The sequence below is a fragment of the Littorina saxatilis genome, linkage group LG2, assembly GCF_037325665.1.
Source record: "Littorina saxatilis isolate snail1 linkage group LG2, US_GU_Lsax_2.0, whole genome shotgun sequence".
Classification (NCBI taxonomy): domain Eukaryota; kingdom Metazoa; phylum Mollusca; class Gastropoda; order Littorinimorpha; family Littorinidae; genus Littorina; species Littorina saxatilis.
In genome coordinates, this window is record NC_090246.1 from 36,023,471 (window position 1) to 36,038,057 (window position 14,587).

Sequence of the window (14,587 nt, forward strand, 5' to 3'; positions counted from 1 at the left end):
GATGTATATTCTCTCACAGAGATGTAGACACAAAGACAAACACACCGCACAGAGATGTAGACACAAAGACAAACACACCGCACAGAGATGTACTCTCTCTCTCTCTCTCTCTCTCTCTCTCTCTCTCACACACACACACACACACACACACACACACACACACACACACACACAAAATGCTGATCATTTGCGGAACTGGGTAATGGAAGGTTGAAAGAATTTGCCTAAGCATGAACAAAGTCTACCTTGACCTTAAAACTGGAGGCATATTTTAATATATGCATAAATCACTGAATTAATAAATGGACATAGGAATCCAGAAAGAGAATGAGACAGGGTTCCTGCAGGGCAGAGCTGATACAATTCAAGGAGTTTTCAAGGACATTTCCAGGACCAAATAAATGCTTTTCAAGGACATGATTTTCCCCAAATTAATGCAAAGCACCAAGCTTACCTTCAGGAAGGGAAGCAACTACAGGTGACTAGTAATAGTTAGTTCGTCTGCTTTTGTTTTCACTCGATCTTTTATTCTCCCAAAATGTGTGTACTGTATTTGACGAAAAAAAAAGGGGTTGCATTTTTTTTTTTAAATAAGACAAGCTGCTGACGAAATGTATAGGCAACAATTTGGAAAAATCAAGTACTTTTCAATGACTATTTAACAAAACTCTATTTTCAAGCACTTTTCAAGGCCTGGAAAAGGTTTTCCAATTTTCAAGGAGTTTTCCAGGGTTCAAGGACTCTGTACGAACCCTGATGAGACGAAAAAACATAGACATAAACTGAGACAGAGGCATAAACAAACAGACATACAATATGTCCAAACAGATAAACAGACAGACATACAGACATGAAGGCACACAGGCAGGCAGGCAGGCAGGCAGATACAGAGACACATACATGTGGCAAAAGAAGACAGATAAAAACTCACCAACAAAATATTCCCTCAGACTTAGCAAATTTCATAAACGAGACTTCATTTTCAATGTAAAACCATTTATTGTATTTAAGAAATAACAAACAAAACACTCTGGATGAAGCTAAACATAAACAAAGACAATACAGCACATAATTAACCACCTGATAATTGATATCAACATTGTTGATATCCATGGCTGAAACATTTTCTGCTCATTCCATATTTCCGCATGAAAACTCAGAAGCCTCTATCATGTGAAGCATTTCATTCGAAACCACTGTTAAAACAGATATGCACTCATTCACTCTCCGTCTTTCTTTCTCTGTCAACCTCTTTGTCTCTCTCTCACACACGCACACAATCCTCAGCGCTTATCCACATGTGTTGCCCTGAACCGTTATTCCTGTGACAGTACCTCCCTTGACACAACACTGTACGTCCAGTACAAAAATGCTAACAATATTTTTTAGAAGAGAACAGCCCCCTCAATATACTGGTCTGCATGAAAACGGCATCAAATCATTCAGAATTGTATTGAGAGCTTACTGAGCTCATGAAGTCAAATACAATGGAACCCCCATTTTAAGACCTCCAAAAATCTGAGAAAATTGGGTCTTAAAAAGATGGGAGTCTTAAAAAGGGAGTAATTTTACTGAGGCTAAGAACAGAAAGTCTGAGAAAACAAGGTCTTAAAAATGATGGAGTCTTAAATCGAGAATCTTAAAAGGGGAGTTCCTCTGTAATGAGATTGATGACCAGAAACAACAACTTTTGGTTCTGAACTACTGATGTCTTACTGACTGATGCATTTCTATGGCAACATGTGAACAACTGCTTTTCCATTTCAATCTCAAAGAAAGTTTAACCAAATCACCTGAACAATGTAAGATGTTATGTTATATGAAGTCTTATATCGCGCGCGTATCTCCAGACTCGGACTCAAGGCGCAGGGATCTATTTATGCCGTGTGAGATGGAATTTTTTACACAATACATCACGCATTCACATCGACCAGCAGATCGCAGCCATTTCGGCGCATATCCTACTTTTCACGGCCTATTATTCCAAGTCACACGGGTATTTTGGTGGACATTTTTTTATCTATGCCAAAACAATTTTGCCAGGAAAGACCCTTTTGTCAATCGTGGGATCTTTAACGTGCACACCCCAATGTAGTGTACACTGAAGGTGTACACAAATCAGACACAGAATGACTGTGAATGTGAAATAACTAAGCACACTAAAACTAACAAGTATGAATGTCAAAAACACCCATAGAGCCTACTCCAGTTCGTCTACATGCCTGTTCTGAATAGCCGTGGTAAACTGTTAACTAACATATTGACAACACCTTTGCATGATCGTTAACAAAGGCCCTTATTTTTCTTGAGTGTAAATGGTATCAGCCTGTCTCAGACACACAGGTATTATCATAAGTTTCACAAATTACCGGTAGCAGTCAAGCAAGATCCAAGTAATGCAGGGACTTGCTTTCAGAAGCAATTGTATGGTAGAATTATTTTCTCCCCCAATAAATTCCAGCATCATAATAATCATACCTGTCTTAGAATACACCTCCTATTATTTAGTTGCATATGCACACTTTAGAGAAAAATCTTAAAGATGATGAAAGTCATAAATTTCACAGGCTAGTTTCAACTTTCAAGATGCAGTTTCAAGGGACATAAATCTTACTATTGAAGAAGCCGAGAACACCGTTGTCTACCCCACGCATGAAGGGAGAGAACTCAGATCAATCCTGCCATTTCATTCATGAACTGGTCATAGGCGTCGTCCTTGGTCTTCGTCTGTGTGGCAGGGGTAGGTGCTGGTTTGGATGAAACGTTCAGTGCTGAAGTCTCATCTGCTCTGCCTGTATAAAAATAGGAGAGAGAAAAGTAAATGGAAGTGCACAGGCTGTTTTTATGAGTAGATGACTAAATCTTTTCTTCAGCTCTCTTAGTACCTTCTTTTGAAGATGCTGGTACTTGCAGTACTCTGTTTTATCTAAACTAAGCAAAAGTAAAGGATACCCCCCCCCCCCCCCCCAAACCCTCTCTCTCTAAAAGTTTTTTTCACTCTGTACACACTTGAGTTTCAGACTCAAAGTGAATTTATTTGAGACTACGAATACACAGTAGTGTGCGAATACTAACCTCCCTTTCACCCAAGAAAAACTGAAGTAAAATCTTAACAACACAAGAGGCGAAGCCATCAAGGCTCACGTAAGAAATCGACAAACAGTAACACAAACTCAATCACTCCGTCACACATACACACACACACACACACACACACACATACACACAGAAAGAGCATCTAGGTGAAACTGTGCAAGAAAGCGAGACACTAGATCTAGATCTGTCTGTCTGCATGTACACTAGTCTCGGCCCGCTCAAAATAATAATGACCAAGACTTTCAGTACTTTCTTCGCGTGACGTCTAACCCTCTTACGTCATAATGTGACGTCAATGTAATGTGACGTCTTCAAATGTTAGAGTTTCTACCACAGACATACACACGCACGCACGCACGCACGCACATACGTACGCACGCACAGACTCGGGACAGACAAAGTTACGATCGCATAGGCTACACTTACGTGAGCCAAAAATGACTGTGGGTGAGATGAACAAAGTTGAAAAACAAAATAAATCTGCACTCACCAATACTGGGACAGAACACACACACAAAAAGTCACATTTTCACCTGTGGAGAATACTTCGAAATTCACAAAGATAACACTCCAACAAAAATCCTCACCTGAAGGTTTTAAGCGGCCCTTGTGCTGTTGGTTGCGCTTGATTTTGACGGCAGTGGGAGTGAACCTCGTCACATCTCCCATGCCGCTCTTGATCTTAGGCTTGGCCTCGATGGTGATGGCGCTCTTCTTGTCGTCGTCTCCGTGGGCTCGCAGCGGTGGTTTCATGATGCTGGGCGGCGCACTCAGCACGTTGGGGTTGGAGGCCGGCATGGGGATCATGCTGGGGGCGAGATGAGGGGGAGGGACGTTGGGAGGGGCACCGGGCGGTCGAAGTAGTCGGGGTGGAGGCATACCTGTCACGTAACACAATATTAGTCAATATCTCATATTTCACCTCCTCCTTCCTTTTCCTAGTTTACTTGTTGATGTTGTTGGGGCTTACGGGCACAAATGTAACCGCATTGGCAGTGGTTGTTACAAAACTGTACACCAACAATTACAGCTGTAAGTGTAAAGCAAGCTGAATGTTAATACCTCTTTAGACATGTATACTATCCATGAAAATGACATGTCTGCTAGCATGCCCAGCATACAGCTATGCAAGGAAACTTTAAATAGACATTGACAACAGTTCAGACGGAAGAGTTGACAACAGCTCAGCAACATCAGTAAGTACAAGGAGATATGGCTGGAGTGCACCTCTGTCTTTATACTGAAAATCCTAGGAGCCCTAAACCTGAACATGCATTCCTGAAAGTTTTGAAACACGAGTCAAACTTGAAATAAAAAAACAATTAACACTCCTGAAACTGTCTTTAAACAAACCATCTCTTTAAACAACAACATTACCAGACAATACAAAGAGCTTTGCTACAGACTTCAACTTGACAAGCAGATGTACTAACCCTGCATGCCGGGTGGCACACGCATGGGACCACCTCGCAGGTTGGGCGGCAGTCCTGGAGGGGGGCCTGGGGGGAGACCCTGTGGGCGACCAGGGGGTGGCCCAGGGGGGAGGAGACGAGGCAGAGACCCGGGGGGACCTCCCGGCATCAGCGGTGGCCGCATGAACATTGGTGGTGCTCCTGGGGGCGGTCCTGAAACATGACAGGCAAATATTGTGTCGCTGTGTCAATTTGAAAGGCTTTATTTCAACACGCAGCAAATCCTTAAAAAATTACAATTTGGTTCACTGTACAAAACCTGTGTCTAACTCGAACATCTTACAAAATATGTAAGTTCAAGAAGAAAAATCTCAAACTTGAAGCCATATTTGCAGGTACATGTAACACATATATAGCTAACCTAAACTTTGTCAAGAAACAATTTGGCAGCTCAAAACCTGTCTCCAGTCTGTCCTACTGGTTGTGAGTGCATTCAGCGTTTGTGGGTTTTTTTCTTTTTCTTTTTTTATGTCAAAATGATGCTACTTCTGTGCTGCTGCACTTTGACTGGCTAGTTACTATGACAAGACTTGTTTGGATTTTTTTTTAAACTTATTTTTAGCCATTCCTTCTGCTTTTCTGGCAATACTAATGCACAAATCACCTACTACTAACATAAAGTAGCTGTATCGATCTACACAATAAATCAAACACAAAAAGACCTCTCACGGGAACTGTCAGAAACGACAAAACTAAATAGCACCTACCTGGAGGAAGGCCTGGGGGCAGACCAGGAGGAGCACCGGGAGGGGGACCAGGGGGCATCAGCTTTGCCGACGAAGGTTTGTCGTCTTCTTCCATTCTCTCCTCCTCATCATCGTTATCTTCATCCCTCTCTGTGCCTGGCGGTCGGTCATCCAGTCGCGCTATTTCGTCCATGCGTGACTTCAGATCTGCTGCTTGGCGGTCCTGGGATCAATGAGACAAAGTACTCTCTGTTTGGCGTTTTTTAAATCAAAGAACTCTGAGGATAATTGTCAACAAAACACAAAGAATGTTCTCCACATACAAAAACTTACTGCTTTCTTCAAGTTCAAGAATATCCAAACTTGTGGTGAGATATGTACGCGTTATAAATTCTCGTATTATTATTATATCCTAAACTAAAATAAGCAAGCCCTTCTTTCGCTTACTGTTTCAGGCTTTCACTAACTTCCCTTTTGGATCTACTACAGCAGTTAAAAAAAATATGAAGCAGGGCAGGGACATCTTTTGTCTAAAACAGCATGACTTCTAGTTTCACACACAGGATGATCCTTCGCCCTATTTTGTCACCTTATAAAAGTACTGGACAACCAAATCGCCTATGCTTCCACAAAATTCTAGTTTTCATGATTGTACGATGGAATCCCTTATCAGCGACAACCCAATCACTCATTTTCCAGAAAGTTTTTGTTTAACAAAAAGTAAATAGAACATATAGCATTCTAAATCCCTATCCTGAAAATGTCCTCCCAGAGGGTTATCTCAAAAAATATCTTTGCTATTCAGTGGGGTTTTTTCTTCTTTAGTACCTGAGACAACTAAGCTTTACAAGAAAACATGAACAATTCACTCAAAACAACAGCCCCAAACTTACGTTTTCATCTCTCTCCCTCTCATCCTCACTGTCATCGCTCTCACTACTGCTGGATTCAGACGGGCCGTCTGGAAACTCTTGCCCTGCCATCTGCAACATGCGCGCCTGCAAGGCCGACACCCCTCCTCCGCTGCTGCTGCTGCTGCCGGCTTTCTCTTTCTTCTTCCTTCTGCTCAGCTTGAGACGTGTGTCTTTCTCTGGAAATTCATCATCAAGGTCATCGTCGTCCTCGAAGCGGATCTTGCGAGACTTGGCTGAAAAGTGAAAGACAAGTCGGGGTTATGTTTGTGAATGTGAAGGTGTTACAAGGCATCACTGCAAAAACTGATCAACTGATCTGTCTCTTGCCAGAAAAGAAAAAGAACGTGATGATAAATAAAATTAGATTCCATGGGTACAGTGGCATCCGAGCCTAGGTCTTCATAGCATGGTAGTGACTATAAACATGATCTAGCACCCATTTAATTTGTCTGTGTGCCTCAAGTTTTAAAACAAGATATGTTAAATTCCCCATAAGCATTCTTGTGCATGCAGAATCGTAGACAAAGACTAAGGCATAAAATGAATATGGAACCCTACCTTTAGCCACAAGAGTAAACGGGAGGGAAGAAATATATCAAAGGGAGGGAAGAAATGTAGGAAACTGACAGAGAAAAGCAGAAGAAAGCATCCACTTTCTGTTTCCTTTTGTTCACGCACACAAACAAATCAGTATAATGATGAAACTCACAAGGGGCTTCTGCTGTTTTTTCTAAGAGGATGGCCAGGTCATCTGGATGTTGCACGGCATCAAAATCCACCTCCAACGTCTCACCAACATCTGAGAAAGTAACACCATCTTTACAGTATAATGAGAAATATATATATACTATCAGTCTCATTGTCCGTCTCTCTTAAAATGCTTTCACACAAGCCGAGTGACAGGAAGAACATATGGACACACAGATACACATGCAGAGACAGACAGACACATCCAAACACCCACACGCACCTCACATATATACTTATTCAGCAGAAGACAATAGGTCAGTTGGACCTTGACTGAAAATATGTACAGGCCTAAATATCCTGGTTATAACCAAGTTGTTCCATCAGAAGCCATCCTACATGTCAAAACTATGGAATGGTCGACCAATGTGTCAGATCAAAAAAATGTTGCATCAGTAACGGAAAACCGAGACCTGAGAACAACATTGATACAGTCCTGCACACTCTCCCTCTCTATTCTCCCGCACTCATACAGTGAAACACACTCTCTCTCTCTCTCTATGCTCCTGCACTGAAGTGATACACTCACTCTCCCTCTCTCTATTCTCCTACACTCATACAGTGAAACACACTCTCTCTCTCTCTCTGTGCTCCTGCACTGAAGTGATACACTCACTCTCCCTCTCTCTATTCTCCTACACTCATACAGTGAAACACACTCTCTCTCTCTCTCTATGCTCCTGCACTGAAGTGATACACTCACTCTCCCTCTCTCTATTCTCCTACACTCATACAGTGAAACACACTCTCTCTCTCTCTATGCTCCTGCACTCATACAGTGAAACATACTCTCTCTATGCTCCTACACTCATACAGTGAAACACACACTCTCTCTCTCTCTCTATGCTCCTACACTCATACAGTGAAACATACTCTCTCTCTCTATGCTCCTGCACTGAAGTGATACACTCACTCTCCCTCTCTCTATTCTCCTACACTCATACAGTGAAACACACCCCCTCTCTCTCTATGCTCCTGCACTGAAGTGATACACTCACTCTCCCTCTCTCTATTCTCCTACACTCATACAGTGAAACACACTCTCTCTCTCTCTCTATGCTCCTACACTCATACAGTGAAACACACTCTCTCTCTCTCTCTATGCTCCTGCACTGAAGTGATACACTCACTCTCCCTCCCTCTATTCTCCTACACTCATACAGTGAAGCACACTCTCTCTCTCTCTCTCTCTATGCTCCTGCACTCATACAGTGAAACACACTCTCTCTCTCTCTATGGTCCTGCACTCATACAGTGAAACACACTCTCTCTCTCGATATGCTCCTGCACTCATACAGTGAAACACACACTCTCTCTCTCTATGCTCCTGCACTCATACAGTGAAACACACTCTCTCTCTCGCTATGCTCCCGCACTAATACAGTGAAACACACTCTCTCTCGCTATGCTCCTACACTCATACAGTGAAACACACTCTCTCTCTCGCTATGCTCCTGCACTCATACAGTGAAACATACTCTCTCTCTCTCGCTATGCTCCTGCACTCATACAGTGAAACACACTCTCTCTCTCGCTATGCTCCTGCACTCATACAGTGAAACACACTGTCTCTCTCGCTATGCTCTTACACTCATACAGTGAAACACACTCTCTCTCTCTCTATGCTCCTGCACTCATACAGTGAAACACACTCTCTATCTCGCTATGCTCCTGCACTCATACAGTGAAACACTCTCTCTCTCTCTATGCTCCTGCACTCATACAGTGAAACACACTCTCTCTCTCTCGCTATGCTCCTACACTCATACAGTGAAACACACTCTCTCTCTCTATGCCCCTGCACTCATACAGTGAAACACACTCTCTCTCTCGCTATGCTCCTGCACTCATACAGTGAAACATACTCTCTCTCTCTATGCTCCTGCACTGAAGTGATACACTCACTCTCCCTCTCTCTATTCTCCTACACTCATACAGTGAAACACACTCTCTCTCTCTCTGTGCTCCTGCACTGAAGTGATACACTCACTCTCCCTCTCTCTATTCTCCTACACTCATACAGTGAAACACATTCTCTCTCTCTCTATGCTCCTGCACTGAAGTGATACACTCACTCTCCCTCTCTCTATTCTCCTACACTCATACAGTGAAACACACTCTCTCTCTCTCTGTGCTCCTGCACTGAAGTGATACACTCACTCTCCCTCTCTCTATTCTCCTACACTCATACACAGTCACAGACAGATTTGCAGGCACGCAGGAACTGAGGCAAGCACACACACCCGAACACTTGCACACACCCACTCAGTTACAAAAAACACCACACAAACCATTTGCTGGGTCGTATTCATCTTCACTGTCGCTGAGTGGAGGGGGAGGGCCTGGTGGGGGGCCTGGTGGTTTTCGTTGCCTCGTCAGGGTGTCTGGTACCATGGTTCCAATCATATCCAGCCTGATCATACACACCCAACATATTCTTGTTTAAACAGAAAAATGGCACAAGTTTTCACGTCTAGCAAACAATTTAGGTTCTCTGCTTGTGGGTACAGAAATACAAACCCTCTCACAAGCACATTACACCTGTCTCTATTGAAAGTGACAGAAAACTCAGAGGCAGACCGCAAGTTGACAGTTTACATAAATAAATATTGCCCCCCCCCCCCCCCCCCCCCCTGAGTCTCAGTCTTCCAATCAGTCAGGCAGAAACTAGGACACAATCTTTGTGTCAGAGACAAACCTTGTATGATCATATAACCAGAGACATACAAACAAACAAACTTACTCATATGCTGATCTTTTCTTCAAAATACTGGGAGGCATGAGATCAGGATAAGCGCCAAGCAAGGGCGGAGGAATCTCATTCGGCAGTGGAATCATGGCTGGCACTGCAATCAAATGTTTGAAAATAATTTATTCATTGTTGGAAGTGTTTCAACCAAACCATGTTCTACTAAACGAAAACCTTATTTTGATAAAAAAAAAACAACACCTTATTTTGTTCAAGAGTACAACAATAACCAGCAAGACCAACTTTGAGTGATACTGAAACAAGGTGGGTATACATATAACTTTATAAGCCACCATGTTTTTCTTAACTCTAAACATACAAAGCATAAGTATTTAGTGGTCCTTTTTTGAAGTATTACTTTAAATCAAAGCAAAGCAAACAATTTCTTAAGTAGGACTTTGAAATAAAGTAAACAGGCATAATAGCCTAGTGGTTAAGACATCAGCCATCCATGTGGAAGGTTCGGGGTTCGAACCTCAGCTGTGCCTGGCAGGTTAAGGGTGGATATTTTCCCATCTCCCAGGCAAGCTTATGTGCAGACCTCCCAGTGCTTTATCCCCCTTCATGTGTACACACAAGCACAAGACCAAGAACCCAAGAAAAAGCTCCTGTGATCAATGTCAGAGTTCGGTGAGTTATTAAAACACAAAAATACCCAGAATGCATCCCCTGAAAACACGGCATATAAATATTTGCAGAAAAGGCAAGAGAAAAACGGTCATGCACATAAAAACCCACATGTGCAAAACACGAGTGTACATGGGAGTTGTAGCCCATGAACACAGAAGAAGACAAATTGAAGTGAAAGATGTTTGCCAACAATATTTACAGTTCTATCAAACAGACATGGAACACAAACAAACAAATCTTACATGTCTGATCCACAGGAGCATCAGGAAGTGGGATTTGATCCAGTTGCACTCGCTCTGCATTACGTACTTGCTCTGAAAAGAAAAGAATTCTAATACAGTTTCAGCTCAAGAGATGTATGTTCAACTGATTATGACTGAATCAATGAATCACTATTTACTCGACAGTTAAAGATAGTCAAGAAAATAGTAACAGTAAAGTAAATGGTAAGGAGAGGGGCAGATGGACAGACAGACAGAATTTAATACACCCTCCTAAACTTCCTTAAAGAGGGTACATGTATATATATATATATTAAAACCAACATTGTCCTAAACTGCTCATGTATTTTCATAAAACCTCATCTTCTGATTATCCTTGAATAAATTCATTCTAGTTAAAAGAAATCTTTTTTACTCACCAAAGTATTGTACCAGCTGCTTCCTTGTGCGCTCATATTCAGACTCTGCTTTTTTCAGGTCTATTGCATACTCTGGTTTCTCTTTTTCCTGAAAGTGAAAAGGAATTTAAACAAGTTTAAATGCTAACAAATCAACCAAACACTTGAAAATTCACATAAAGACACATATATGCTTGGACACATGCAAATGTAATCTTGTCTCAACATCCTTGGTCTTACCTTCCCTCACCCCTACCCCTCCGCAAAATAGTATAAGTATAACATGATTCCTTATAAAGAAAACAAAAGGATTACTAGAAAACTACTGACATACTTACATAAAGTTTGAAAACTCTGTCAAATGTGTCACGCAGCTTTTTCCTTTTGTCCCGAAGAACTTTTTCATTGAGGCTTGGTGCTTCAACTGGATTGTACTCTGGAGGGGATAAAACGTTGTACCATGAGCAATAAAGCACTGCATTATCATTCTGCTGTTCAGCTATACAATTACAAACTCCTTTAAACTTGAGATTTCAGAAACCTTGATACACTTTGCTTTCTGTACAGCATCATAAATAGCATATATATATATATATAGATCAATGACTAAACTTTGCATTATTGCAAATTGATCTACCTTGTCTGGACTCTGAACACGATTATTAAAAGCAATACAAGGAAGAAGTTGCAGTCAAGGCAACATGGTCCCATCAAACAGGATAGGTAGAGTGTCTTTTTACTTCTTTTTTTTTTGCAGATCAAGCACTTAGTTTCCCTTGTTACCTAGGATTTCTGAAACGCCCAGGTGTACCATAAGTTCAAAATTTCTCATTTGTTGTACATTTCACCATTTTTTATGGGTTTTTTTATTTTGACAATTGCAAAAACATTATAGGGTTGGCAGCATAAAACAGGATTGGTCATGCTACTGTAAAACTAGGAATTGTTCATATGCCTAATCACTGCTTCAGAAAATCATTCCCCTTTTCTTTGTGTTGCTTTATCTTTATGGCAATATTCATTTAAAAATGTTCACACTGCATTACTATCCCTCAGCAAAACCACAATGAGAATACTAACCCATTCTGTCGATGATTTCCATTTCTTCAAGTAGCTTCATAGGATCCTTCCCCTTTAGTACAGCTTGCCTCACCATCATACGCTGCTTCTTGTTCTGTTCACATAAGAAATTTAATATGATTCAGTTACACACAACACAACCAAACTGACAGTCTGAACTACTTGTTCTGATCTGATAAGAACCATGATTATCACATACTGTTAATAGCGACATTCATCATTAATTTTCAGTAATAAAAAAAAACATTATTAATTTCATTTTTTTCACTAAATATTGTACATGATTTAAATATTAATAATGTCACATCTTTTTCTTTTTCTTTTTCACTGGATAAGATGGTCAGCCAGTGATTCAAGTGACTCAGCTGTTCCACAAATGAGTGACTATCGTAGTTTTACCTTTTTTAATTCCCGTTTTCTTGCTTCTTTTCCTGCAAAGGAAGAAAACAAATGTGTTACCACAGGCACATGCAATGCATTACTGTTCTAGTTCTACTGTCTGTGACATGAATTGTATGGAATTTGGAAAAAGAATGTGTCTCAGAAATTTATGTCAGCTAGTACTACTACTAGTAGACACTTCAGCCTTCAGGGGTTAACCTCATTGCAAAATGTTGCTTAAATTATAAATACATTTTTTCAGGTACTATACACATTACCATAGCCATGTCACTTCACAACATAGGTCTTTTTTTGCGCCAACCTACGCAAACTACTAAAAAGTTAAACTCAGCGCGACCTCTGATGTGTGTGTGTGTGTGTGTGCGTGTGTGTGTGTGTGTGTGCGCGTGTGTGTGTAGAGCAATTCAGAGTAAACTACTGGACCTATCTTTATGAAATTTGACATGAGAGTTCCTGGGTATGATATCCCCGGACGTTTTTTTCATTTTTTTGATAAATGTCTTTGATGACGTCATATCCGGCTTTTTGTAAAAGTTGAGGCGGCACTGTCACACCCTCATTTTTCAATCAAATTGATTAAAATTTTGGCCAAGCAATCTTCGACGAAGGCCGGACTTCGGTATTGCATTTCAGCTTGGTGGCTTAAAAATTAATTAATGACTTTGGTCATTAAAAATCTGAAAATTGTAAAAAAACCAAATGTTTTATAAAACGATCCAAATTTACGTTCATCTTATTCTTCATCATTTTCTGATTCCAAAAACATATAAATATGTTATATTTGGATTAAAAACAAGCTCGAAAAATTTAAATAAATAATAATTATGATCAAAATTAAATTTTTGAAATCAATTTAAAAACACGTTCATCTTATTCCTTGTCGGTTCCTGATTCCAAAAACATATAGATATGATATGTTTGGATTAAAAACACGCTCAGAAAGTTAAAACGAAGAGAGGTACAGTAAAGCGTGCTATGAAGCACAGCGCAACCGCTACCGCGCCAAACAGGCTCGTCACTTTCACTGCCTTTTGCACTAGCGGCGGACTACGTTCAATTTCATTCTGTCAGTTCCACAGCTTGACTAAATGTAGTAATTTCGCCTTACGCGACTTGTTTTTTTTGTTTTTTTTGCCTAACGCCCAGCCGACCATGAAGGGCCATATCAGGGCGGTAAACACAGGTCTGGACACATACACAAATGCATGCACATATGCACGCGAACAAACACAGATTAAATTTTCCATTGCATATTTTGCATGTGAAATAAACAACCATTGCAAAGTGCATGTTCTTTGCTAGTGCTACTGAAAGTGAAAAAGTAAATACTTTTAATTTCTAATTTCATACACGAGGAAGTTGAATGTTCTGGATGACAATCCTTTTTATGGAAGAGGAGCAAGGTGCTATGGTAACTGGTAAGCCAGTGTAAGAAACTGTTTTGTTGTTGAATTTCTCACTCTTACTCTTAGGAGTTTTTTGGCAAGAAATTCAGGTTGGCACTGTTGCTTTCCCTGGGGACTAATAAACTATTGCTAACTTTTTTTCTGTTTTCCCTGTGTGCATGCTTTCGTGTTTGCAAGGCCATGAGACATCTGTCTGTTCTAAAAGAATGCCAACTGGGTGAATGGAACAGCTGACTTTATCAACGTGGACGGAGTCACAACTGGCACTAGTGACATTGATAGTGGCACAAACTACCATACCATAGTCACGGTGTGTGATGGGCCTGCAAATTGACCTTAGTCAGACAGAGCATTCAAAGTATCCAGATCGTAACATTAAACATTTACTGCAAAAATTAAAGAAAACATTGAACGCTTGTGAGAATGTATTCCTTGACAGCACGTAAAATGGCAACAAGAAGAGTCTGAAACCCTGCAGTGTGGTCCACAGTGACTGAGTGAGGATCAAACCGTATGCACAAACCGAAAGACTTCTTTATCTAGTCAAAGTACTCGAACTGCACAAGGTGCACTTGGAAAACTTACGAAATTGATCGGTGGGATTCATGTACTTCCCACTCTTGGTGGTGTTGATCGACCTTCTCCCCATTTTGGATGGTCTTAGTGATAAAACTGCAACAAAATCAATCAAACGCCGGCCAGAATATTACAAGCCACCATGACAGTCACGTGACTTCTAAAATCACTTTTCGGCTTTAATCACATTCAGTTTTTTCTTCTTATATG

The 14,587-nt window shown here is 40.9% G+C and overlaps 1 protein-coding gene across 1 annotated transcript; it reads right to left on the reverse strand.

The window, feature by feature from the left end:
- Positions 1-975: 975 nt before the first annotated feature.
- On the reverse strand, positions 976-14,525 carry LOC138958872 (WW domain-binding protein 11-like). Its single transcript, XM_070330183.1, has 14 exons — positions 14,387-14,525; positions 12,393-12,424; positions 11,994-12,087; positions 11,252-11,349; positions 10,935-11,022; positions 10,537-10,608; positions 9,659-9,761; positions 9,207-9,328; positions 6,878-6,967; positions 6,148-6,401; positions 5,276-5,477; positions 4,530-4,721; positions 3,684-3,977; positions 976-2,792 (listed from the first exon to the last, which is right to left on the reverse strand). The coding sequence occupies exons 1-14, from the start codon at positions 14,448-14,450 to the stop codon at positions 2,668-2,670; spliced, it is 1,830 nt and encodes a 609-aa protein (XP_070186284.1). The 5' UTR covers positions 14,451-14,525; the 3' UTR covers positions 976-2,667.
- Between the last annotated feature and the right edge of the window lie 62 nt (positions 14,526-14,587).